This window comes from Coptis chinensis, chromosome 8 (genome assembly GCF_015680905.1).
Source record: "Coptis chinensis isolate HL-2020 chromosome 8, ASM1568090v1, whole genome shotgun sequence".
NCBI classification, from domain to species: Eukaryota; Viridiplantae; Streptophyta; class Magnoliopsida; order Ranunculales; family Ranunculaceae; genus Coptis; species Coptis chinensis.
This window is the reverse complement of record NC_141463.1, coordinates 67,079,212-67,100,936: the sequence shown is the minus strand read 5'-3', so window position 1 is coordinate 67,100,936 and position 21,725 is coordinate 67,079,212. Positions and strand designations below refer to the sequence as shown.

The following is a 21,725-nucleotide window of genomic DNA, read 5'->3' as shown; positions in this document are numbered from 1 at the left end:
CAATGGCCGTCCGAATTGCTAAAAAATGTGATTGCAATGGTTTTTTGATTTTGGGCTGCTAAATATGGCTGGGCCTGCTAAAAGGCGGCACCTTTTAGCAACCCATTAGAGCAGCCCTACATTGGACTTGATCTAAGCAAATGAATTACGTGTGTTAAATTAGCGTTTCTCGTTAATTCATTAAAAAGTATGATTTATAGTAGTTGGGATGGTCGAGTACATGGATCCATAGTACAAAATATCCCGATATATCGCGATATTTAGGGATATCTATCCATATTTCAGAAAAAGATATTTAAATATCACGATATGTTTAGAGATATATACGATTGCAAATATCAATTATATTTCGATAATATTTGCGATATTTGTGATATTTATGGATATTTGGCGATATTTTGTATATATAACAATTTTATTTAATATTTACCATTATATTTCAAATAAATATAAATAATGTATCATGATATATCAATAAATATCCACAATATCTACGATATTTGTCGATATTTTGGATATATCTACGATATTTGGATGTGAAACAATGTCAAATATCCCCAAAGAGGTGGATATATCCACGATACATATCCAGAAATTAAATATCGATAAATACCCATATCCTGATATTTTGTACTAGGCATGGATCAATTCTTTATGAATAGGTTGGTGAAAGTGTGTTGGGCAGACTTATGCACTCGAACAGGATTTCCTTGCATTTATATGCTGCTTAGCCGCCCGTGTGAAACAGACCGAATTTTGACATATAAATGTTCGTGTTGCCATGATCTCCTGCAGGCTTCACTCCCTCTGACCCATCTTCTGAGCTTGCCAAGTAACTTTGGTTTCTTATGGCTAGTGGTCATTATTAATGCGCGAGATTCATCCTGGTCTGCTATCGTTGATGAAGGATCTGAATTGTATCTTAGAATTCCATGTTTTACTTCATCTTCCAGTACAATACTGTCGTCCCTCTCTTCATGTTCATGTTCATGTTCTTCTTCTTGATTTCTCGTTAGTTCATGTCTGAAGCATGCATTGATCCATCGTAAATATACTAATTCTTCAGCCTCAGCTGCGCGATCCTTTTGCAGTTGTTCTAATTCAGTGATGAGTTGGTCATGAACATAGACACCAGTGTCTTCTGATTCCTTCTGCAAAAATGGAAATAAGAAACCATTAAGTACAAGGAAAGAAAGGATAAGGGTGCCTTCCTTGAGAGATAAGAAAGATTTTCAAACCTTTGAGACAGATGAAGCAGAGGTTTCGGCCAACTCTAGTTTCTCAGCCAATTCTTTCTTCTCCTGTTGATACTTGTCTACTAAAATTTCCAGTACCATAATTCTATCGTTCAGTTCTACGATCATTTGTGTCTTACCCTGCAACTCCTCATGACTTGTCGAAATCTCAGCTTCTCTAGCTTGCAACATTGAAGCCTGTCGAAGGACAACGTTGGAATACTTTCTTGTCGCCCTCAAGAGCTTCTTTGCTTTCTTTTGGAGCATTCCATTATCTAATCTTGCAGATTCAAGTTGCTTTAAAACTCTTAGGTACTCAACTACCATCAACTCGAACTTTCGTCTCTCAGCTTCCCTGGACTCAATTGTCATACCCAGGAAATCAAGATGAGCTTGTTTTAAAACCAACAGATTTTGAAGTTTTGTAAGAGCCAATTCCTGCTCTTTTATAAACCCGCAGAAAGATACAAACCTTCTCTCGAGTTCCTGTTCCTTATCTTGAAGAGCCTTTACCTGCTTCATTAGGCCTAATATCTCTTCCTCCGTTTCAGGTCTATATCGAATTTGCAAGCTTATATATGAATCCTTTGTCTGAATATTTCCCATATGTACTCCTCCTTCTGTACAAGCTAATAAAGACGTCGAATTAAGGCCTTGAGTGCTATTGTGATCTCTATTGTCATCTTGAGCTTCAGTTTCATCATTTTGACTTACCTGATGGCCTTCTTCTGTTGCTCTTCCTACATGTAACTTTTTCCTAGATGTGATCATAGAATACAAAAAACCAGCTAAAGAAAGTGCTAAGGGTATACCAGCTTTGAGAATTATGGGCTTCATCAGCTCTGATTGCCTTCCTGAATTCTCCATGTATGAAAAAATTGTTGAAGAACTTTACTGTTTTGAGTGATGATAAACTTGAATGTAAAGCTAAGATGAATTGAAATCTTTGGTTAACTTTGGTTTTGCCTTTCCTTTGTTTAGCAGAAGTGGTATTGCTTTATGGACCACCCTACGCCACCTTATTCTTTTCATTCAACGCTTCTTCAAAATACCACACATGATTTTCATAATGCACGTGCTAGAATTCATAATCAATCTGAACCGTCCATATATAACTTGATTGAGACTTTTTGTAGGCAACCATTTCTAAGACATTTTAAGAATGTAGCATTGATCATTGATGCTTTATGAACTTGGAGTTAATCTAAGAAGGGTAACGAAGAAAGGGACTGTTTACATAACTTATAACTGAACTTCAGTTATGAGAAATAAAGTTTAGTGAGGGTTTTGAAAATTTAATAATCAAAACTTAAAGAACCCTTAATAAACAGAGTTGTTTTCTCAATAAAGACTCAGAATAACTGGTTTAATAAACCGTGTTAAATACTAATAATGATAGAACTGTTTAGATAAGACATAATGCCACTGGGCTTAACGAAAAATTAAAAAAGAATATAACGCACACTGTTGTAGGCTTGTACGACAATAATGATTAACTGATAACGAATCTAAACATCGGTCCTTTATAAATAAACGAAGCTTGTAGAACAATTGAAAAAGTGAAAAACTATATGACTTGATGTGAGATCTGGACTTTCCTTTTGAACTAGTAGTGGAAACAGGAAAGTGCTTTAACACTAAACAAGACATTTGTGGCTAAATTTTATTCATCTAAAGGTAGGTGTTATTGCCCCCTTTCTTTGTGAGGCTATATGCGTATTTTGGCAATAAAAACAACATGGTATTTAGGGGTAGAACTCGGGCGGGTTGGGTCGGGTTGAAATCTAACCCGAATTTCAAATGTTTCAACCTGAGTCCGGACCAGTCCTAATCGGTTCTTAAAATTTTCAGCCTAAGTCTAATTTGGATTGGTCAGATTGGTCAGATTTCTCGAATTTCAATGGTAAACAATGAAGAACTCAACCCTTTTCACTGTTAAATAAATAAATTAAGACAAAAAATTATGACACTTAATCAGCTTGCCCAAATGCCCTGTGTGCTTACTCAGATGCACGGATTCAGCCTATAACAAATGCAAATTCTTTACATTGTATATCAACTCTCAATAGTGTAAGCGTTCACTGTCCTCGTTCCCGCTGGAATTTGAATTTAGCTTACTATTCTGTTGTCCATAGTTTATGAGTTTTCTTGCGTTTTTTCATTACTGTAATATGTGGTGACATTCATTGAAATTTCCTCTGTTTTCAGCTCTTTGCTGTCTAGGCATCAAACAGATAGCCCCAGCTGAGCTGAAGTCGATGCAAGTAAAAATCATGCACCAATTGGCAACGGAGCTCAAATCATCCAAAGAAATGTAATGAACAGAAAGGAAAATAACTCATCCAGATACAGAATGCTCAAAGGAGTTGAATACAGCAGATATTTATAAACTTCTCATAAATAACCACACTTACTCAGAGTCTCAAAGCTGCAGTATATTTCTAACATCCTTTATAGAGTATGTAAAAATGCAACACGTTCTAAAATCATTTCTAATATTCCTATATACACTTAATTACTTATCCTGAACCCTATGGATAATGCAAAAAACATCCAAGACCCTCCTAGGAGGCAGTTAGAGCTTCCACCATCTGGACACAAAAAAAAAAAAAGTTAAGGGAGCCAAGAAACGGTTTTGTACCTTCTCTTGATACTATCACAAGTATTTGATCAGTGACCAGGCAACAACTGCCAGAATCATGATTCCAATAACTCCTAAAAGCAATAGCATGCAGGAGCAGCCACCCTTCATACGCTTATTCAGAATTGCCAGTTTCTTTTGCACCAGCTGAATAAAAAATAAAACAAAATTAAAGGTGACTCCACAGCCTTGATATTGTACTTGTCAGAGGAGAACCATCTAGCAGAAACAGTTATCAAAACTACAATCCCCAATCCCTGCTATCCCATGACCCAAAATAATCCAAACAATGTCTGGTATCTCTTCAAGTACACCAAGAACTTTGCAATAGGGAACAATATCTCAAATACTCTACTTCCTTCTACAGGTCAAATTATTTGTAGGAAACAGGGGAACAAAGAGATGATTTCAATAATACAAATGCTAGGAAACCAAACTATATCTTCCTGGATATCAGAGATCAGGATTTTAAGATCAATGAAAGGTTTCTTTTTGCCTTAGCTTCTCATTGATATCGACAATGGCAGAGGTGGTGAATTTAATACTTTGTAGATCAATTCCTATAACATAGAAATCTCTCACTGATTCTGGTTATTGTTAAGAAGTATTTCAAAGCGAACTTTCATTAAGGAGAAAGCAGAACTCAAATCCATGACACTTAAAAGGGGAAGAGGAGTTGTGGAACTGTGTGGAGACATCAGTAGATGATGCAGTGTAGTAGATTAAGCTTTTGTAATCCATATATAATATGCATTTATTGAGCTAGGGTGATGGCAAATAAGAGTAGTAGTAAAAGAAGGAAAAAGTTCAAGGCATCCAATTTAAAGAGAAAATTATGCAAACTTGACTGCATTTTGAAAGATGATAGAAGGTACTGGAAAAATCAGTAAGGAGTCACATGTTCTATAAAGGACAGCTAATGTTTTGGGTCTTAGAAAGAATTCAGATTCTAGGATCAATTCTAATGCAAGGTAAAAGATTGATGAACCAGAGGTCTGGGATTCGAACCCGCCGGCATCCGTGTTATCTAAGTTACTGATCTCATTTAAAACAGGGTTGCCAACCGCAAAAAAAACAAAAAAAAAGGTTGAACAGAAGGCTTCTCTTGCCACCAAAAATAAACAGTTACAACTAAGCTATCACAAAAACGAGGTTTGGTAACTTCATGCAACTTATTAGATAGCTCTCTCGTATAGGACTTGGATAGAGCTTCGAGGATACTAAGGTTTATTTCTAAATAAATATGTATACAGAAACAAAACAATTGGTTGGATAGTCATTCCTGAATTTGGGTAAGACGAAGAACTGCAAAGGACCATGGTCATCTGTGCTTGTAACTAGTGATGTGCATTATAAAAGATAATGATTAAGGCTGAATTATTTCTCGATGTATTTTTTAATTTGGCAGATTATCCTCAAAGAAAGAGCGCTGGAGATTTGTATTTGACTTTTTCCGCATTTTTGAAATGTTGTAGTGGATTTCTCATCCACTAATATTCTTGAATGTATGCCGCCTCCACTATTCAAACCTTAGGAATGTTTTATGGTAGGCGGGATTTTTTTTCTTACTTGACTAAAGAAATAGCAAAGACATGATTTTTCTCACTCATATAGGTAACACTGAAAATATAGATATTTCCAATTTTTTAAAAATTGTTCAAGAAGCTCTCAAACCAAGATTTGCACATTGTAAGCTCACTAATATGCAAGAAAAAGTTTGATGCTCGTTATTAGTCCTGGTTATTAACAAATGCAAATGAAACTCTCGAACCAAGATTTGCACATGGCAAGCTCAGGAATATGCAAGGGAAAAAAATTGATGCTCATTATTAACAAATGCAATCTGAAAAACCATCCAAATAGGCAAATACTAACACTAATAAAAAAGGATAATCGAAAAAGAGTGTAACCTGTAGCCAAGAGTCTGTTGAGTCCACGTGTTGGTCCAGTGTTTCCTGCACAGTGATGGGGGAATTAAAGAAAATGAGAGTAGACCTTTGGCATAATCAGAGTAAGTGAAATGAAAGTGAACGAAGAAAAAATAATAATATAGGGACCATACGATAAGCCTAGTGTGTAGATCGACTTCCTCATTGATTGCCAAAGCAATATGTTTGGTACTTAGAATTGTCTCCTCCAACTTCTCAAGATCGTCATCCTGTTCTGCATCCGATGCAACAACATACAAGGACCAAATTAGAAGAGCTTTTTAAAAAAAATCCTACCACCATAGTAAGTAAGCACACCTTTCACAACTTGCCGTTGTAAACCAACAAGACCATGGTTGTCCAGCCCACTTGTTCGGCTCGTGAGATCTGCTGCCGTTACATCTTGTCCAAGCGAAGTGTCTCTGTTTGTAAAGTTGGACATGTGTAATGTGGAGGCCATCTGATGGACTTTTGATCTCAAATTTGTGAGCATGTCTTCACGCCGACGCATCTCCTTTTCTTGTCTTTGCATTAAAATGCAAAGGCAGTACACAAAATATTAACAAGCAAAGAGAAGATTCAAGTAAATTATTAAACAGGTAATAGTGTAATACTGAGTTTAACAGGAAAGAGAAATTGTCATTTAGAAGAATATCCCCCCCTCCCCCGAATATGTCTCCATATATCCATTATAATGATATAATCTGAATGCAAATCTGTATAGTAGCTCACTTTCAGTCCAGGCTAAATAGTAAATACATTCAGGGAGAACGAGAAACCCATAAGGATAACTCTACTTATACTAATATTTCAACTTTCAATGCAGGGGAATGAAAAAGGATCATTAGCGCAAAAATTTGTTGGATTTTGGTTAAAAACCATAGCAATATGATTTACATGTGATATAGTATCTGTACGATGAGGGTGGAGGGCTGACAGAAATCAGTATAGCAAATGCTTAATTCTAAACTTCAAATTGGAAATTTCTTACAGACAACATATAGAAGTCGAGTCAAGCCTCTTACTTTGGCTGCTTGCACGGAAGCTTTGACAATAGCGACTGCAAGCCATCGAGTCTGGTCCCTAATATTGTAATCTTCCTCCGAACAGCCGATACGTGACGTTGCGTATCTGGTCCAGACCCTCTTTCAGAAATCAAAGTATTGATGTCGTCAGCAAGTTTGGAAGCTTCACTAAATTCCCACATCCATGAGTCAGCAGAAGATGCCATCGCAGCTGTGTTGTAAGAAAGTTAGTTCATGGATAGCATAGGTCTTTTCTAGTAAATTCTGTTTAGGCATACATCAACTATACATGACAACAGAGACCTCAAAATTTTATTTTCATCAATTGATTCAAGAAACAAGTCAAAGAAAGTCCTGGTTTACAAAAACATAGTCGATAAGTGGTGGCAAAGTCATAGATATAAGTAGTAAATGAGTTCTAGTGAACTTTCATATGACATATAAGTAGATTCCAGTAGGGGTCTCTTGGATAAGTACAGCAATATAAGCAGAAGATTTTCACCTTACTATTTTCTTCACAACAACCTCATAACATCTTTCACAACGACCTACTGCTCTGTTTCATCATCAGTAAAAGTGAGACCCAACAACCTTCCCACTGATAAAAGTATAAAACAAAAGGACGTGTGTTGGTTGTGTTTGTTGATTATGCCACCAAGCAATGTGGATAATATGGTTCCTTCAGGTCTTCAGTTGCAGAGGAAGAGCTGCAAGTGTCTGTTAATACTGTCTATCTCAAAGTTAGTTGCAGCTGTAAAACGTTTAAGATGTGATAAACACAGGTTACACAGCCCTTCCCTCTACAACACATAAGAAGTTCCAGGCACATCAGCAACCACACACGATCTATGCTGCGCTAACCTTGTTATCACTTATCACTACAGTACGCACCTTGTTCTCCTTACTGCTTTTCCACCACTTCGATAGAATCAAAAGACCCGAACGTTGATGGATGAAAAAACATTTGACGTTTGTAACAATATTAAGTGGAAAAAAGATATACGATATTCTCAAATAGCAATTGCAAAAATTACTTTTTAATACTCTTCTTCACCTTAAAAAAAAAAAACGCTTCTTCACCTAAAGACATCTCAATTCTTTGATTTCTTTCAGAATTGGAAAACTTAGAAATCAGTCGAAAGAACCAAAGAAGATTATACATTATTTCATTATTAATTATCCTCTATAAGCCTCCCTACCCTTATTCCTAAAGAAACCTGTCTGAAAAATGATCCTTCACTCACTTCTTACTCCCCTATCCCCATATGTTCCCTACCCAAATCTACATTCTTAGTGAAACATCATATGTGCAGTGCACTTGTACAGATGGTGGTGCTGCCCAACACTCTACTTCTTGCCTATCGTGTACTTTTTCATTAATGTATCTCCTTAGGCGGCAATAAGCGCAATGAGCTGAACTGTCTTTACAACCCACTGTTCTCGGGTTTACTCATTACAAATACATGCTTCCTTATCTCTACATGTCTAATTTTTATTTGCAATACTGACATACCTATACATAGCTCCAATCCTATTCCTAGTGAGCTCATTCCAAGTACTCTAAGTCTCTAACTCGATCTCTAAGGATGGCTAATTAGCCAAAGCACCCACTTAAAACTTGCTGTGTTACAGTCCACAAACAAACTGAGACTTTCGTCTCTCCTTTCCAGATCAACAAGTACTTGATCAATATCCATCAAAATGAGACCATACAAATTTAACACATTGTGGTAATGACAAAAAGATTACTAGAATATTACAGTACAAGTTACAAGTCATTCAATATGCAAATTAAATAAACCCCCCTAAGAAATCACATACATAAAATAAGTGATCAAAATTCAATCAACCCATTGTATGTGAATTACTACAAGATATATATATCATAATGCAAATAGAGTATAGACTTGAACAACGTTACTAACCTTTTTTCAACTAAACAATAATGGACACCCCAAGAGAGAGAGACAGAGCTTTGAGTTTGTTGTTTATATATAAGGTCGGAGAGACATAAGGTGGCGCCAATGTAAATATCGGTCAACTTTTGTCCTAACCTGTTTTGGATTCGGAGAAGTCGAGGGGACTCATTCGTTTTACAACTCATTCACAAATTTTGGCGCGCGTTTTCTTCCCATACTACCCCCTCCTATGGCCCTATAGATAGAGACCCGGCGTGTTTACTGGTTTATGAAACGCAACACGCCGTGTACGCTATGCTAGTAAAGCTTCGTTTTGACTCCTTCGTTGGTTATGAGTTATGACTATTTTCTCTGACTATTTCTTGCCGGCTACTGCAGTTCACTAGAGCACTTGGGAGATGCCTGTAGGAGTTTAACTAGTAGATCGCACAATAACTCATGCCTTAACTTTTGCAATTTAATTTTTCCAGTGAAACAGTGCAACTAATAAGTCCGATTCTATAATTTTGCACACAACCCTGGATGAGATGATGCCAAAAATAGCTGAGGCTCATCACGCTTTATCCTTCTCAGAACATTTGCCCCGAAGATCGAGTAGTCCACTACATTAACAAGCAGCTTTAAGAGTGAGTACACCCTACATTAACCCAGTGGTTGCATCAAGCCAAAATGACAAAACCCAATTTAAGAAGTAACTAATGTACCGTTATCACCTTAACCAGAGGTTTCTGGTGAGCCATACTGACACCATTTACATATATAGAAAAGTTCACAGAATCAGAATGACTACAAAACTAATACATAGCAGGCATCTTCACCGCCCACGTCAGAATCTATTTCCATGCTGCAACTACAACATATTCATCATTCATCAGAATAGCTCCAGTGCTCCACTTACTGCTAAAAAAATAAAACAAGCATCAATGAGATAAACAGCTGCAGTTGTTAAGTATAAACAAGAGAAGAAGCTAATTGGTTAGCCAATGTAACCTACGGGTATATGCCTCTTTTAGTGACAGTTCTAGGATACAAATAAAACAAAGTCTGCGAACTACACCTTTCGATGTGTATAAATTAGAGAATAAGATCAGGAATAATACGCACCTCCACAGCTGAAAAACAAACTTAAAAAGTATTAACAATGAGTTTGAGAGGAAAAGGAGGCAAATATGTTTCCAAAGTAACATTGACATGGGGACGTGTATTGTAGCCGACAGGAGTAGGAACGAACTACCAAAATGAGGTATATTGCCTTCAACATGTCCATATGGCGCATCCACAACATATGTATCCATGTAACCAATATGGAGTTCTTGAAAATAGGTTGAAGTAGCTCCATTTGAGGAATTTAAACTTCAATATGTTACCTATGGATACACATCCAACACAGATTTCTTGAAAATATGTTGTCGATATTACAGAAGTTTTATTGCATTGATGCATGCACCAAACAAGAACCAAATGAAGCCTATTAAACATCCAAGTTATTGCAACTTGTGCCTTGTGGAATGTGCAACAGAATAGTATCTTACCAAATGGTACTTAACTGTCACCATAAGTAGTAAGACCAATACTGAAAAGAAACCAAAAAGGCTCTCAAGATATAGTGGGTAAATAACTTGCAAACTCTCTGAATTATGTCATTTGAACTTTGTATCTTAACAACATACAAACCTACAGTTTGTAATTCCAAATGCAACATCATCAGCAGGATATATATCTAAGGGACTAGATTAGAACCTAGGTCCTATCCATGTACCATGCATTATTTATTTTTCCGATAAGGGTACCTTCTGAAGAATATAACAAAGAAGGATGATGGTCTTTAATGTAGACAAACTGATGAATTGCCAACTAAGTGCATAAACCATGTTACAAATCTAACCTCACTTTGATAGGACAATCTCTCTGCTTTATAGTTTTACCCTATTTATAGTTGTTTCCAACTAGTGTGTCAGAGCATTCGTACGTGTAAAAGCGTAAACTCATCCAAGTAAATCAGTTCCTATAACGAGATCAAAAGAGTAAGAGTTTAAGCAGGAGAAAATTAATCATAAAAGTAGTATAGAACTCATCTGGTAGGAAACAAAGGAGCAGAGCATAGAGGAACAAAAGTGAGACTCATATTATACCAGGCTTTCTAAGTACAAATATACTCCGATCCACAGCACCAGGCTGAGAGATTGACCAACATCAGCATCCATGAATACGGAGGCCAGCACATGACCATAGTATGGTGGTGCCTGTGGGATACAATAGAATCCACCGATATGGTTGGATACTGTGGGGATTTCAATTAGATTTAGAAAAATCAAAACAATTGACCGATATGGATGACAAATAAATTTGCAACGTAAGATCTTGGCCCAGAGTCCACCTTTGACACTATAACAACTTTTATCCACAGAAAATTGCTAATTCCACTCTCAGCCTATTAACCCTATTTACTAATTAACTAATTCCACTCTCAGCCTAACAGGAGTACTCTCCTTTTCTCCCTCTCCCTCTTTTGCATCAGCAAATTATCTACACCATAGATAATTTTAGAATACCACACCGTAGGAATGAGGAAAAGAATTGGAACAAAAAGAAAACCTAAATTCAATTCAACATCCGACGAAACATGAAACCCTTATATAGAGGTTTGGTCCCTTTGACTCCAAAATAAAGAACTCTTAATGACACTCAAAACAAGCAAAGAAACCTAGAAAAGTTAGCAAGTCAACCTAACGGGAAATTAACTATTCTAAAACTTGTACAATCAAATTTACATCTGAACTTATGAAGAGAACTCACTAAGCTCAAAATTCCAGTCGCCTTTCGTAAAAACGTAAAGAGTCTATGTCTAGACAGAAGACAACCTGCACCATTACGTATAGACAGTATAGATGCTCATTCAAATGTAAAGTGCATCCTCCATCAAATAGTATCCAAGTTTTGACTTCAAAATCTACATCTAACACGAATAAGATTATATAAATTGATATTACCTCTAGTCATTAGAAATTGCCTAATACTAATTTACTTAAAAAACAAAAAACCACAAACAGAACCTTCACTACTACACCTAGATGACATAGACACATGTTTAAACATAGTGGCATATCCTGTATCAAATAATATCCTTGATCTGGCTTTAACACCTACATATAGCTTGCTCATATAAATGAAAACAGGACAGTGTACATGAATTTTACATATATTCATGATAAAAATGCATAACTATAAAAGATTAAACAAAACACACACACACAAGAGTGAGAAGATAGCGTAAAGGGAAGAGACGACAACAAATTGTATGACTTGGAGAATCTGGCATGTTATTAATCACTTTGGGCCTAATACAATGTTGAAACATATACCAAAAAGTCTAGTTAAAACTTTCTATTGGGCAGTGAAATTGAGGCAATTACAACACAAAACTTACGAAACATGCATTCTCATTCCCTGTCATGTTTGTTTCCCAAACCACTTTCTCCAATTAGCTGAAGCTTCTTCTTTTGTCCGGAGAGACCAAATATGTTTCTTCATTTTCTGGCGAGATTTAAGAATCTCCTGTGGTGCATGAAAATAAATGATTATTACTAGTAATGTATATCGAACTTATTATTATCAAGTAGAAAATATAAAGTTAAAGAGTTGAGCTGTACTTGAGAAGGTGGTTTAGTTTTGAGGCCTAAACAGTCAAAAAGAGCATTCCATTTCCCTGAACAGTCATCAAGAACTCCTACTCTGTAATACTGTTGCATCTGGTGAAATGGAGCTGAATATACCCAAAAGAAAAAAACTTGTAAGGTTTTTATGGTAGATAATATATAATATAAACTGTTTTTGGCTTACAGTAGCAGAACCAGAGAGCGTTGAAGCATTTGATGCAAGATAATTCGGGTCGGGGCACCGAAGAAGCTGGTTCTTCCTTTTGGTCCATAAAGAAGAAATTGAGATTCTTTATTTTCTGGAATCCTCAAAGGAGAAGAAGTGAAGTTTCAAATGGGCCAAACAATTATCCATCTTTGGGCCCGTGGGTGAATCCAAATCCAACCCGTATATGAATTCAGGGTTCGCGGGTCGGGTCCAATATATATATTTTGTATCTTCTCTCTTGAAACTTGAAAAAGAGCAAGGAAATCAACCAACAGTCATCTCTAAACAACCAAAGCCACTCTGAATTGCAATTACTCCTTCAAATATACACACCTGGTTAGATCCTCTCCCTCTCTCTCATGACATAAAGATTGTTTTTTTGTTTCCTTTTCAATACAATGTTGAATATTCTCTTTTAGAAATAATCACAAGAGAATTGGAAGAAGAAAAAAATAAAATTTATTAACCCTGCCGACAAAAGAGAACTTTATTTTTTGGGAGGGAATGTGAATTTTGAAAAATTGAAAAAAGGGAGATTGTTAGTAAGTGTTTTTTTATTCTTTAATATTTAATCTCTCTCTCAAAAGGGGGGATAACACTTTACTTAAATAGAAATAAAAAGGAATCTCTTTTTGGTTATTTCAAATCAAATATAATAAGTAACAACTTTTATTGGTTCGGTATATCTATAATAAGTTGAATTTTTGTAACATTGTGTTGGTTGGAATTTATTTACAGGTTTCTCTCTCTCAATCCCTGGGTAGCTCAGAAGCTTTCTGGTTTTCAGGGTATGAAGAGTGAGATTTGAAGGGTAAATTATTTAACTTCTGTCAAAGTGTTGTGGTAAATTATTTACTTATTTATATAGAAAAGTGGTAGGGGAGACAAGCAAACATGAAGCAAGTTTTTTCTTCTTTTGATCAAAAGAAAAATAGGATTAGCCATATGCCCGACCCAATTAGGAGCCACATTGTTTCTTTCCTTCCAATGAAAGAAGCAATGAGAAGCAGCATTCTTTCAAGGCAATGGAGATATGTATGCTCTTCTCTTTCTAATCTAAAATTTGATCAAGTTGATTTCGAAGAAACAAAAAAGCGCAAAAGAGGAGATTTTAGAGATTTTGTTGATGAGACGCTTTTAAGTCACAATGGATCAGACATAAAAAGGTTCAGTCTAACTGTGAAGGTCGGTGATACATTTATATCTTCTCGTCATCTCAATTCATGGATCTCTTTTGCTGTAAAGCACAATGTTCAAGACTTTGAGATTTCGTCCTACGGAGACGACATTGAAAAGCTTCCTCAATGCCTTTTTACAAGCAGTACCTTAACAAAATTGAGCTTGTATTCTGTTGTAATAAAAGGGCCGAGAAATATTAAATTTCCAATGCTTAAATCGTTAGCACTTCTTGAGGTTACAATCAATGATGAAAACCTAGTTAACAGTCTCCTCTCAAGCTCTACTTGTCCTGTGATTGAAAAACTGGTTATGAGGTTGTGCTCGATGGCTATCAATACTCTGTCCATCTCCATTCCAACCCTTAAGCACTTACATCTGCTTGATTCCAACTACCCTGACATCAACATCTCCAACTCAGTTCTTCGGAAGCTTAAATACATGTGTGGTAAACCACCAAACTTAATTTATGAAAACCTTGTATCCGTGGTCAGTGCCAAACTTCAATTTGAGCTGGATTTTAGTTATTATGGTGGGTCCATGGATTCTGTTTCGAAATGTGCGTCTAAGATTCTGGTTTGGCTGCGCAATGTGGAGAAACTCTGTTTAATGAGTGGCTTTATTGAGGTATAAGTTATTCCTCTGTTCTTATTGTTATATTGTATGTCATATCACACAATTTTTTGTTTGTTTGTTTGCTATACAATACTTATACTTTAGGTGTCTGTTCAGTTTCTCTCCAGGAATCATTATTTATTAGCAGGTGTAGTACCGTTCTCATGTTGCTCCCTGAAACATTTAGACGTTGATATGTTCCCTACCGAAAACCAAGCCCAAGTGATAGCATTGTTGTTAAGGAGTTATCCCCACCTGCAAACTCTGGGCATACTTGTTGTAGATATTGATGTATGTATCTTAAAAAGTTGTCTTTCTAACATTTGTCATTATTTTGTGGAAAAATATAGTTAAACTTTGATTTGATTTGATTTTTTTATTAGGATACAACAGACTTGGACGTTGTTGAAGTGGGAGAATTTTGGAAGCCCAAACAGTTACCGGCTGGAGACATACTGAACAGCCTTAAAACAGTTGACATTGAAGATTTTAAAGGAAGTGATGGTGAACTATACCTTGTCAGGTTTCTGCTCGACAATGCGAAGGTTCTGGAGAATATGAACATTTGCTACTCAAAGATAGAGAAGAAAGTAGTGCGGTGCAAAAAGAGTGTTAGTGAGATGTTGTCGACGTTTACCAGAGTTTCTCCCCTTGTAACCATTTCGCTTTCTTAAATCCTGTAAATTATCTGGGTACGTATAATATGATATTTTGCTCATTGAGTTGCAATGAAGGGGTACTGTGCTTCTGTATAACTTAATATATATCTGACTACATTTCAATTTATTTAATCTTTTTGGTTCTATAGTAGATTGATGTGAATCCCATTTTTCTCGATCTACTTTGTATTTGACCAATTCTCTCCCTGCGAATGGAGATGTAAATTCTAGTCAATATTTGACAAAAACATCATATCACCTTAGAAATATGTCTGATATAGTTTGAATACCTTAGCCGAGTTCTGCTTGTGTTCTTCATTTGCAGGGCATATAGAGTTTGGGAAAATGTACTACAGTACGTGTGAATGAAGGGCCCTTGCTGTCACCCTTCATTTACATTTCAAAATTTTACCATTGGTAACCTACGAAAAACTAGCTAATTAATCATGGATTACTTTTGGTTGAAGTTAAGTTTGTTAATTACACTCTTATTGCTTCTCTCTTGTGCTGTTCTTTTCTCTTGTTATTTAGGTTTTGTTCGGTTTTTCCTTGTGCGGTGACCATGCAACCTTGCTGCCTCAAGGTTCTTGAGTGTTAGTCTTAGTAGGGTATTGTATTCAGAGTCTACTTTCATCTAATAATAATATCAAGGTTCCTTGTGTGGTGACTGGTGACCGACCTTGCTGCCTCAAGGTTCTTGGTGTGTATGACTTGATTGAGACGAATGAAGCTTTGAGGGTTATCACAGCTACGCAGTTGGGAGGGAGCTTAGTCATATTCCTGATGAGTTTTGTACTTTTTTCTGTTGGTGGGATTCATCATGTTTTGAGCGTGCTTGTACTGTTGTTTTTGAAGGTTGGGATATCTTTTATGTTTTCCTTTACCATTGTGATTTTTCTTGCCAGATCAGTGGATGGAATTACGACAAGATGCAGATATGCATCAAATACCTAAAAACAACCCAGACAGTGGATTACATGATATGGAAGCCAGACCAGAAAGAGGGACGTTAACGGTCAGTTTGGCTCTTGAAGTTACAATATGCAAAAATCAGAAAGTGTTGGTGAACTCGTTAGTTCTTTCCCAATCTCAGTATTTTCTAAAAATTGAGTAAAAACTTGTTGTTCCGGTCGTTTCCAGTCCGGTTCTTTAGTGTTGTAAGAACCAAGAACTATTAAATTTTGCAGTTCCGATTCTGGTTCCAGTTCTTTGTGGTTCTTAAAATTATAGAACTTTATCCATTACCATCTGTTTCTAGCGGGAGTTTCCGGTTCCGGTTCTTCATTTCGGCTTTTAAGATATTCACTATTTACACATATTTGTTTGGTATTATTAAAAAAAATGTGTACTAAAAACACAAAAATACCGAAGGAATGAGTCATTTAAAAAAAAAATGATATAACTAATTATGTCATTCAATAATGGGTCCTATTACTGACAGACCCCATACTGTGTTGGACAGACTCCAAAAAAAAATTATTACAAGTGTGTCATTGGTCCTAAAAAAAAAACAAATATTACAAGTGTGTCATTGGTCTCAAAAAATTGAATTCGAAAACCCTAAGCTTAAACGACCCGGTTAGGTTGTTCATTGTGCAAACCCAACGATGTGGTCACACCGTTTAGACTGAGTCCCCAACGATGTGGCCACACCGTTTGAGACTTAGACTCAGTCCAAACGGTGTGGGCCACACCAGTCAAGAGGCCAAAAAACAGAACTTTATATTTTTTCAAAGTTAAAATCTCAAATGGTGTGGCCACACCATTTGAGATTTTAACTTTGAAAAATATAAAAATTGCTTTTGGCCTTTGACCTGGTGTGTATAACCACACCGTTTGGACTAAGTCTCAAATGCCAAAAAACAGAACTTTATATTTTTTCAAAGTTTAAATCTCAAACGGTGTGGCCACACCATGTGGACTAAGTCTCAAACGATGTGGCCAAGTCGTTTGGACTAAGTCTCAAACGATGTGGCAAAGTCGTTTGGGACTCAGTCCAAATGGTGTGACACCGTTTGGACTGAGTCCCCAACGATGTGGACACACCATTTGAGACTTAGTCCAAACGATGTGGCTTAGTCCAAACGGTGTGGCCACATCGTTGGGTTTGCACAATGAACGGCTTAGCCGGGTCGTTTAAGCTTGGGGTTTTCGAATTCAATTTTTTGGGACCAATGACACACTTGTAATATTTGTTTTTTTTTTTTTGGATTTTTGGGACCAATGACACACTTGTAATAATTGTTTTTTTTGTTGGAGTCCCCAACACAATATGGGGTCTATAAATAACAAATACCATAATAAGTTAAATAAAATCATATATTTAAGGTTGTAAGCTATATTTTTATATAGAAAGTAGATTTGTGCATACGCACTAACTCTTTTAAAAACTTGTTCAACAATCACAACTATACATATAGAAATTTTCTAACAAATCGTGATTCCTGTTTTCGTTGCTAACCCGTTTTAATTTCCTAACAAATTGTTTTAATCAAGTCTTAAAAACCCATTTTAATTTATCAACAAATTGTTTTAATTAAGTTTTAAAAACCCATTTTTTAATTGGGGGAGGGATTCTGTTTTAAATTAGAAGTGTGTCCCGTTTTTAATAGGAGAATTGAAGGATTCACGTTATAATTAGAAGTGCTAAATTTTTCTTTTTTAACATGGGAAGTATTCCCATTATAATAAGAAAAGGATTCTCGTTTTAATTACAAGTGCTAGAATTTATTTTTTCAATAGGAGAGGAATTCCCATTTTAATAGGAGTTGATGACATAGAATTTTAAAAGAGCTAGAAAAATGCCTCTTGTGAGTGCTTTAATATTAACTAGAAAGTAGACCCGTGCATACGGACCGACTCTTTTAAAAACTTGTTCAACAATCATAACTATACATATAGAAAAAAATTAACAAATCGTGATTCCTGTTTTTGTCGTTATCCCGTTTTAATTTCCTAGCAATTGTTTTAATCAAGTCTTTAAAACCCATTTTAATTTCTCAACAAATTGTTTTAATTAGTTTTAAAAACCTGTTTTAATTTAGAAGTGTGATTCCCATTTTTAATATGATAAGGCCGGATTTCCGTTTTAATTAGAATTGCTATATTTTTTTCTTTTTCAATAGGAGAGGAATTTCCATTATAATAGGAGAATGATTCTCATTTTAATTAGAATTGCTAGAATTTTATCTTTTCAATATGAGAGAAATTCCCATTTTAATAGAAATTGATGATGTGGAATTTTAAGAGAGCTAGAAAAATACCCCTTGTGGCCGTTTTAATTTCTCAACAAATTGTTTTTAATTAAGTTTTTTAATTGGAGGAGAGATCCGGTTTTAATTTAGAACTATGATTCCCGTTTTAATTAGAAGTGCTAGATTTTTCTTTTTCAATAGGAGAAGAATTCCCGTTTTCTAATTAGAGGAGGGATCCCATTTTAATTTAGAAGTGTGATTCCCGTTTTAATTAGAAGTGCTAGATTTTTCTTTTTCAGTCGGAAAGGAATTCCCATTATAATAAGAGAATGATTCCCGTTTTAATTAGAAGTGCTAGAATTTTTCTTTTCAATAGGAGATATGATGAATTCCCGTTTTAATAGGAGTTGATGACGTAGAATTTTAAGAGAACTAGAAAAATACCCCTTGTGGGAGCTTTAATATTAATATATAGATAGATATATTGATTATTTATAACGTACACTAAATACCATGAAAACTACCTATTACACTAATAAATATAATTTAGTAATATATAAATGAATGTTTTGAGTTTTTATATATTTTATTTCAATATTTTTTATGTTAAAAGTACGATAACATTCGGTTTCGGTTTTGTATGGTCCGGTTTTTTAGTACCCATTCTTAAATGGTTCCTACGGTTTTTTTAAAGTATGAACCATAACCATGATTTTTTCTACGGTTCTAGTTTCGATTCCGATTAAACGGGTACTCATTGACACACTTAGGTTGAACTTTGTGCCAGGGGGTATTATAAAGCGGAGCATTTTTAATGACATGTATAACGAGTTAATGCCCGTGCCAGTTGGCACTCAAAGACTCTTTGCGTTTAAATAACTCTCCAAAAAATACCATCTCCATGGTAGGCAGTACGTGGATTGATGTTATAGCTTATAAGGATATAGTTCATAACCATTTCATATGCACACTGAAGTGGGATTATGACAATCCTATGCATTTCATTTCTCGCAAACCAACTCATTGAACATACCACTTACACCTTGATTAATTCAACGCATATCAGAATGAGGAACAAATAAAGGGAGAGACTGAGAGAGCCTTGAATTAAGAACATAAACTCAGTAGCCCAAACATAAGCAGAACCACCTCTATTATCCCTAGGTATTACCTTCGGCATGAAATGGGTTTGTTTAGTGTATAACATATTATACATATTAACCTAATATTCAATCCCAAAAAAACAATTGAAATGATAAAATCCTATTCATCAAATTTTGAACGCTTTACTTCAGAATCATTTTCTTTGTTGAGTATTTGAGTATTTATACTGACAGTAACAAAGATAAATTCCTCTCCCATTATTCTCAACTGACAATGGGAGAGGAGTAATCTCCCATTCTTATAAAAGAAGCAAGTGGCACATTGTTTTAGTTATTCTTTCAACATTACATTCTTTCTAAAGAAAGATTGTTTTCCTTCAGTGTTTGCTTTCAGTTTCATTCCTTTTCAAAAGAGTTAGAACTCTTTTCTTGATCTTTTGCAGATTCTTGATCTCTTATTTCGTTTCTTTAATTTTTGCTCCATGGATAGAAACAACAAGGTACCAAGACTGATGCCTTAAGACACAGAATGAGTGCCAGATTGTTCATCATGGCACCACCATTGTCAATCTTCCTGAATCCTTATTTCATTACATTATTTTTTTCCTTTCTTTGAAAGAAATAATGGCGCTAATGAGCTCTTCTTTGAAGACATGGAGATACTTATGCTACACTACCTTTTACTTGAAACTCAACACAGATGAGCAAGGTGTTGGCGTACAATTAGGTTCATTTATGGGCTTTGTTGAAAGGTTGTTTAGCCTTTGTGGAGAAACCTTCAAATGCTTTGCATTAACGTCCAATCATCGCGTTGTTTTAGTGAATCATCTTGAGACTTGGATTCTTAACGCCATGAAGTTACAGTTTCAAGAACTTGAGCTGAATATTGGTCTTCAAAACCCTGTGTTGCCCCTCGGCGTCCTCACGCTTCCATTCCAAATTAAAGGATATTAAAGTTGAATATGAATTTCCAATCATCACTCAAACTTCTTGATTGCATGAACCTGACCAATCTTGAAAGCTTGTCTTTGATAGCAGTTGATCTTCCTAATGATCCTTTAAGTGCATTGAAAGCTTGTTTTCCAGAAATTTTATGCTGAAATTACTAATCAATACTCTGCCAAGTTGAAAGTTTTTAGGAGTGATAATGTCAAGGATTATGATCCTACTTTATTGAAACGTTTCTTTGATGATAACGGTATTACTCATCAAACCTCTTGTGTTGACACCCCACAACAAAATGGGGTTACTGAAAGAAAGAATCTTCCTCTTCTTGAAGTTGCCCATAGTTTAATGTTTCAAAGCAATCTTCCAAAGTTTTATTGGGCGAAGGTAGTCCTTACTGCCACATATTTGATTAATCGAATGCCTTCTTCCGTGTTAGGTGGAAAAACTCTTATGTCTGTTCTCTTTCCTAGTCAACCAACCTTTTCTCTTACTCTTAGAGTGTTTGGGGTGTGTTTGTTTTGTTTATAATCTATAACCCGGTCATCATGACAAATTAGACCTTCGTGCTACTAAGTGTACGTGTTTTTCTTGGGTATATATTCTCGTACACAGAAGGGTTATAAGTGTTACAATCCTCACCTTCGGAAATTTTTGTTTATGCTGATGTGACCTTCTTTGAGGAGGTAATGTATTATTCTCTCGAGGGACAGGTGTCCAAAGAACCTTTCGAGGAAGCTTTGAATTCTCCTACTCCAGTACTAGAAGAGCACACATGTCTAGAACTTACGTATGGAGGGAGCACGCCCCTGCCTGAAGCACAAAATGAAGGGCGCACGCCCCTGAATTCTCTTACTCCAGTACTGGAAGAGTACATTGTTGACATTCCAGGTCCAGAACTTACACATGGAGGGCACGCACCCCTGGATGACGCCCAACTAGATCATGTGTCATCGCCTCCATGCTCTCCGGTACGCCCTCCTCCCCACGCCTTTGCCTGCTCCTCCTCCTTCTGAACTTGACATTCATATTGCTCTCAGGAAAGTTGAACATCCTCTTAGTAGCTGATCAGCTCCCAAATGTGTGTTTTATTACCTTTATATTACTGCATTACAACCCTTCTTACGCATAATAAACAGATAACTCATAGCTTTTACTGCATTTTGCAGGTTACATGCCATTTCAGACCACTTATCATAAAAGATGCAATTTAGCGCCAAAAGGAGCTTTATTAACGTTTCTTATGAAGACCCAAGCTGCTATGAAAAAATGCTGAGAAAGTCAAAGTCAAAGGTCAAGGACTCAAAACCAGAGGACTAAAAGTCATGTCCTTAACTTAGAAGACTAGAGATGGATGGCCTTATCACAAAAGAAGACTTGCTCAGAACCTAGCTTGCTCAAGAAGATAGAGAAAAAACAAA

At 35.9% G+C, this 21,725-nt stretch overlaps 4 protein-coding genes across 11 annotated transcripts; 1 reads left to right on the top strand and 3 right to left on the bottom strand.

Moving 5' to 3' along the window:
* Window positions 1–396: 396 nt before the first annotated feature.
* LOC147482551 (protein CHUP1, chloroplastic-like) lies at window positions 397–2,398 on the bottom strand. 2 transcript variants are annotated; one of them, XM_086576570.1, is made up of 3 exons: window positions 1,708–2,398; window positions 1,239–1,590; window positions 397–1,151 (listed from the first exon to the last, which is right to left on the bottom strand). In XM_086576570.1, exons 1-3 carry the CDS (start codon window positions 2,100–2,102, stop codon window positions 717–719), a joined length of 1,182 nt encoding a protein of 393 aa, XP_086432696.1. In that variant the 5' UTR covers window positions 2,103–2,398; the 3' UTR covers window positions 397–716. The 2 variants fall into 2 exon arrangements, with proteins under 2 accessions (XP_086432696.1, XP_086432695.1); XM_086576569.1 differs by having other exon boundaries at window positions 1,239–2,392.
* Window positions 2,399–3,598: 1,200 nt separating this feature from the next.
* LOC147482550 (syntaxin-52-like) lies at window positions 3,599–8,910 on the bottom strand. Of its 2 annotated transcripts, none has more exons than XM_086576573.1 (6): window positions 8,755–8,910; window positions 6,830–7,040; window positions 6,123–6,328; window positions 5,939–6,039; window positions 5,787–5,831; window positions 3,599–4,023 (listed from the first exon to the last, which is right to left on the bottom strand). In XM_086576573.1, exons 2-6 carry the CDS (start codon window positions 7,033–7,035, stop codon window positions 3,892–3,894), a joined length of 690 nt encoding a protein of 229 aa, XP_086432699.1. In that variant the 5' UTR covers window positions 7,036–7,040; window positions 8,755–8,910; the 3' UTR covers window positions 3,599–3,891. The 2 variants fall into 2 exon arrangements, with proteins under 2 accessions (XP_086432699.1, XP_086432698.1); XM_086576572.1 differs by lacking the exon at window positions 8,755–8,910 and adding an exon at window positions 7,332–8,081.
* Window positions 8,911–9,402: 492 nt separating this feature from the next.
* LOC147482549 (uncharacterized) lies at window positions 9,403–12,729 on the bottom strand. 6 transcript variants are annotated; one of them, XR_015204029.1, is made up of 5 exons: window positions 12,589–12,729; window positions 12,399–12,511; window positions 10,881–12,303; window positions 9,806–9,860; window positions 9,403–9,648 (listed from the first exon to the last, which is right to left on the bottom strand). XR_015204029.1 is itself a non-coding variant. In XM_086576574.1 (4 exons), the coding sequence occupies exons 1-3, from the start codon at window positions 12,674–12,676 to the stop codon at window positions 12,199–12,201; spliced, it is 306 nt and encodes a 101-aa protein (XP_086432700.1). In that variant the 5' UTR covers window positions 12,677–12,729; the 3' UTR covers window positions 9,403–9,648; window positions 12,176–12,198. The 6 variants fall into 6 exon arrangements, 2 of the variants coding, with proteins under 2 accessions (XP_086432700.1, XP_086432701.1); XR_015204028.1 differs by having other exon boundaries at window positions 9,403–9,645; XR_015204031.1 differs by having other exon boundaries at window positions 12,176–12,303.
* A 120-nt stretch (window positions 12,730–12,849) lies between these two features.
* On the top strand, window positions 12,850–15,213 carry LOC147482548 (F-box/LRR-repeat protein At2g42730-like). Its single transcript, XM_086576568.1, has 4 exons — window positions 12,850–12,948; window positions 13,351–14,415; window positions 14,521–14,694; window positions 14,787–15,213. The coding sequence occupies exons 2-4, from the start codon at window positions 13,507–13,509 to the stop codon at window positions 15,075–15,077; spliced, it is 1,374 nt and encodes a 457-aa protein (XP_086432694.1). The 5' UTR covers window positions 12,850–12,948; window positions 13,351–13,506; the 3' UTR covers window positions 15,078–15,213.
* Window positions 15,214–21,725: the final 6,512 nt, after the last annotated feature.

Coding starts and splice junctions, on each gene's coding strand:
- LOC147482551 (XM_086576569.1), bottom strand. CDS start 2,102: ATGGAGAATTCAGGAAGGCAATCAGAGCTGATGAAGCCCATAATTCTC. Junction 1,152..1,238: donor CTGCTTCATCTGTCTCAAAG/GTTTGAAAATCT, acceptor CCATTTTTGCAG/AAGGAATCAGAAGACACTGG.
- LOC147482549 (XM_086576574.1), bottom strand. CDS start 12,676: ATGGACCAAAAGGAAGAACCAGCTTCTTCGGTGCCCCGACCCGAATTA. Junction 12,512..12,588: donor CGCTCTCTGGTTCTGCTACT/GTAAGCCAAAAA, acceptor GGGTATATTCAG/CTCCATTTCACCAGATGCAA. Junction 12,304..12,398: donor AAACTAAACCACCTTCTCAA/GTACAGCTCAAC, acceptor CATGCACCACAG/GAGATTCTTAAATCTCGCCA.
- LOC147482548 (XM_086576568.1), top strand. CDS start 13,507: ATGAAGCAAGTTTTTTCTTCTTTTGATCAAAAGAAAAATAGGATTAGC. Junction 14,416..14,520: donor TAATGAGTGGCTTTATTGAG/GTATAAGTTATT, acceptor GTGTCTGTTCAG/TTTCTCTCCAGGAATCATTA. Junction 14,695..14,786: donor TACTTGTTGTAGATATTGAT/GTATGTATCTTA, acceptor TTTTTTTATTAG/GATACAACAGACTTGGACGT.
- LOC147482550 (XM_086576573.1), bottom strand. CDS start 7,035: ATGGCATCTTCTGCTGACTCATGGATGTGGGAATTTAGTGAAGCTTCC. Junction 6,329..6,829: donor CTTCCGTGCAAGCAGCCAAA/GTAAGAGGCTTG, acceptor TTTAATGCAAAG/ACAAGAAAAGGAGATGCGTC. Junction 5,832..5,938: donor ATCTACACACTAGGCTTATC/GTATGGTCCCTA, acceptor ATCACTGTGCAG/GAAACACTGGACCAACACGT.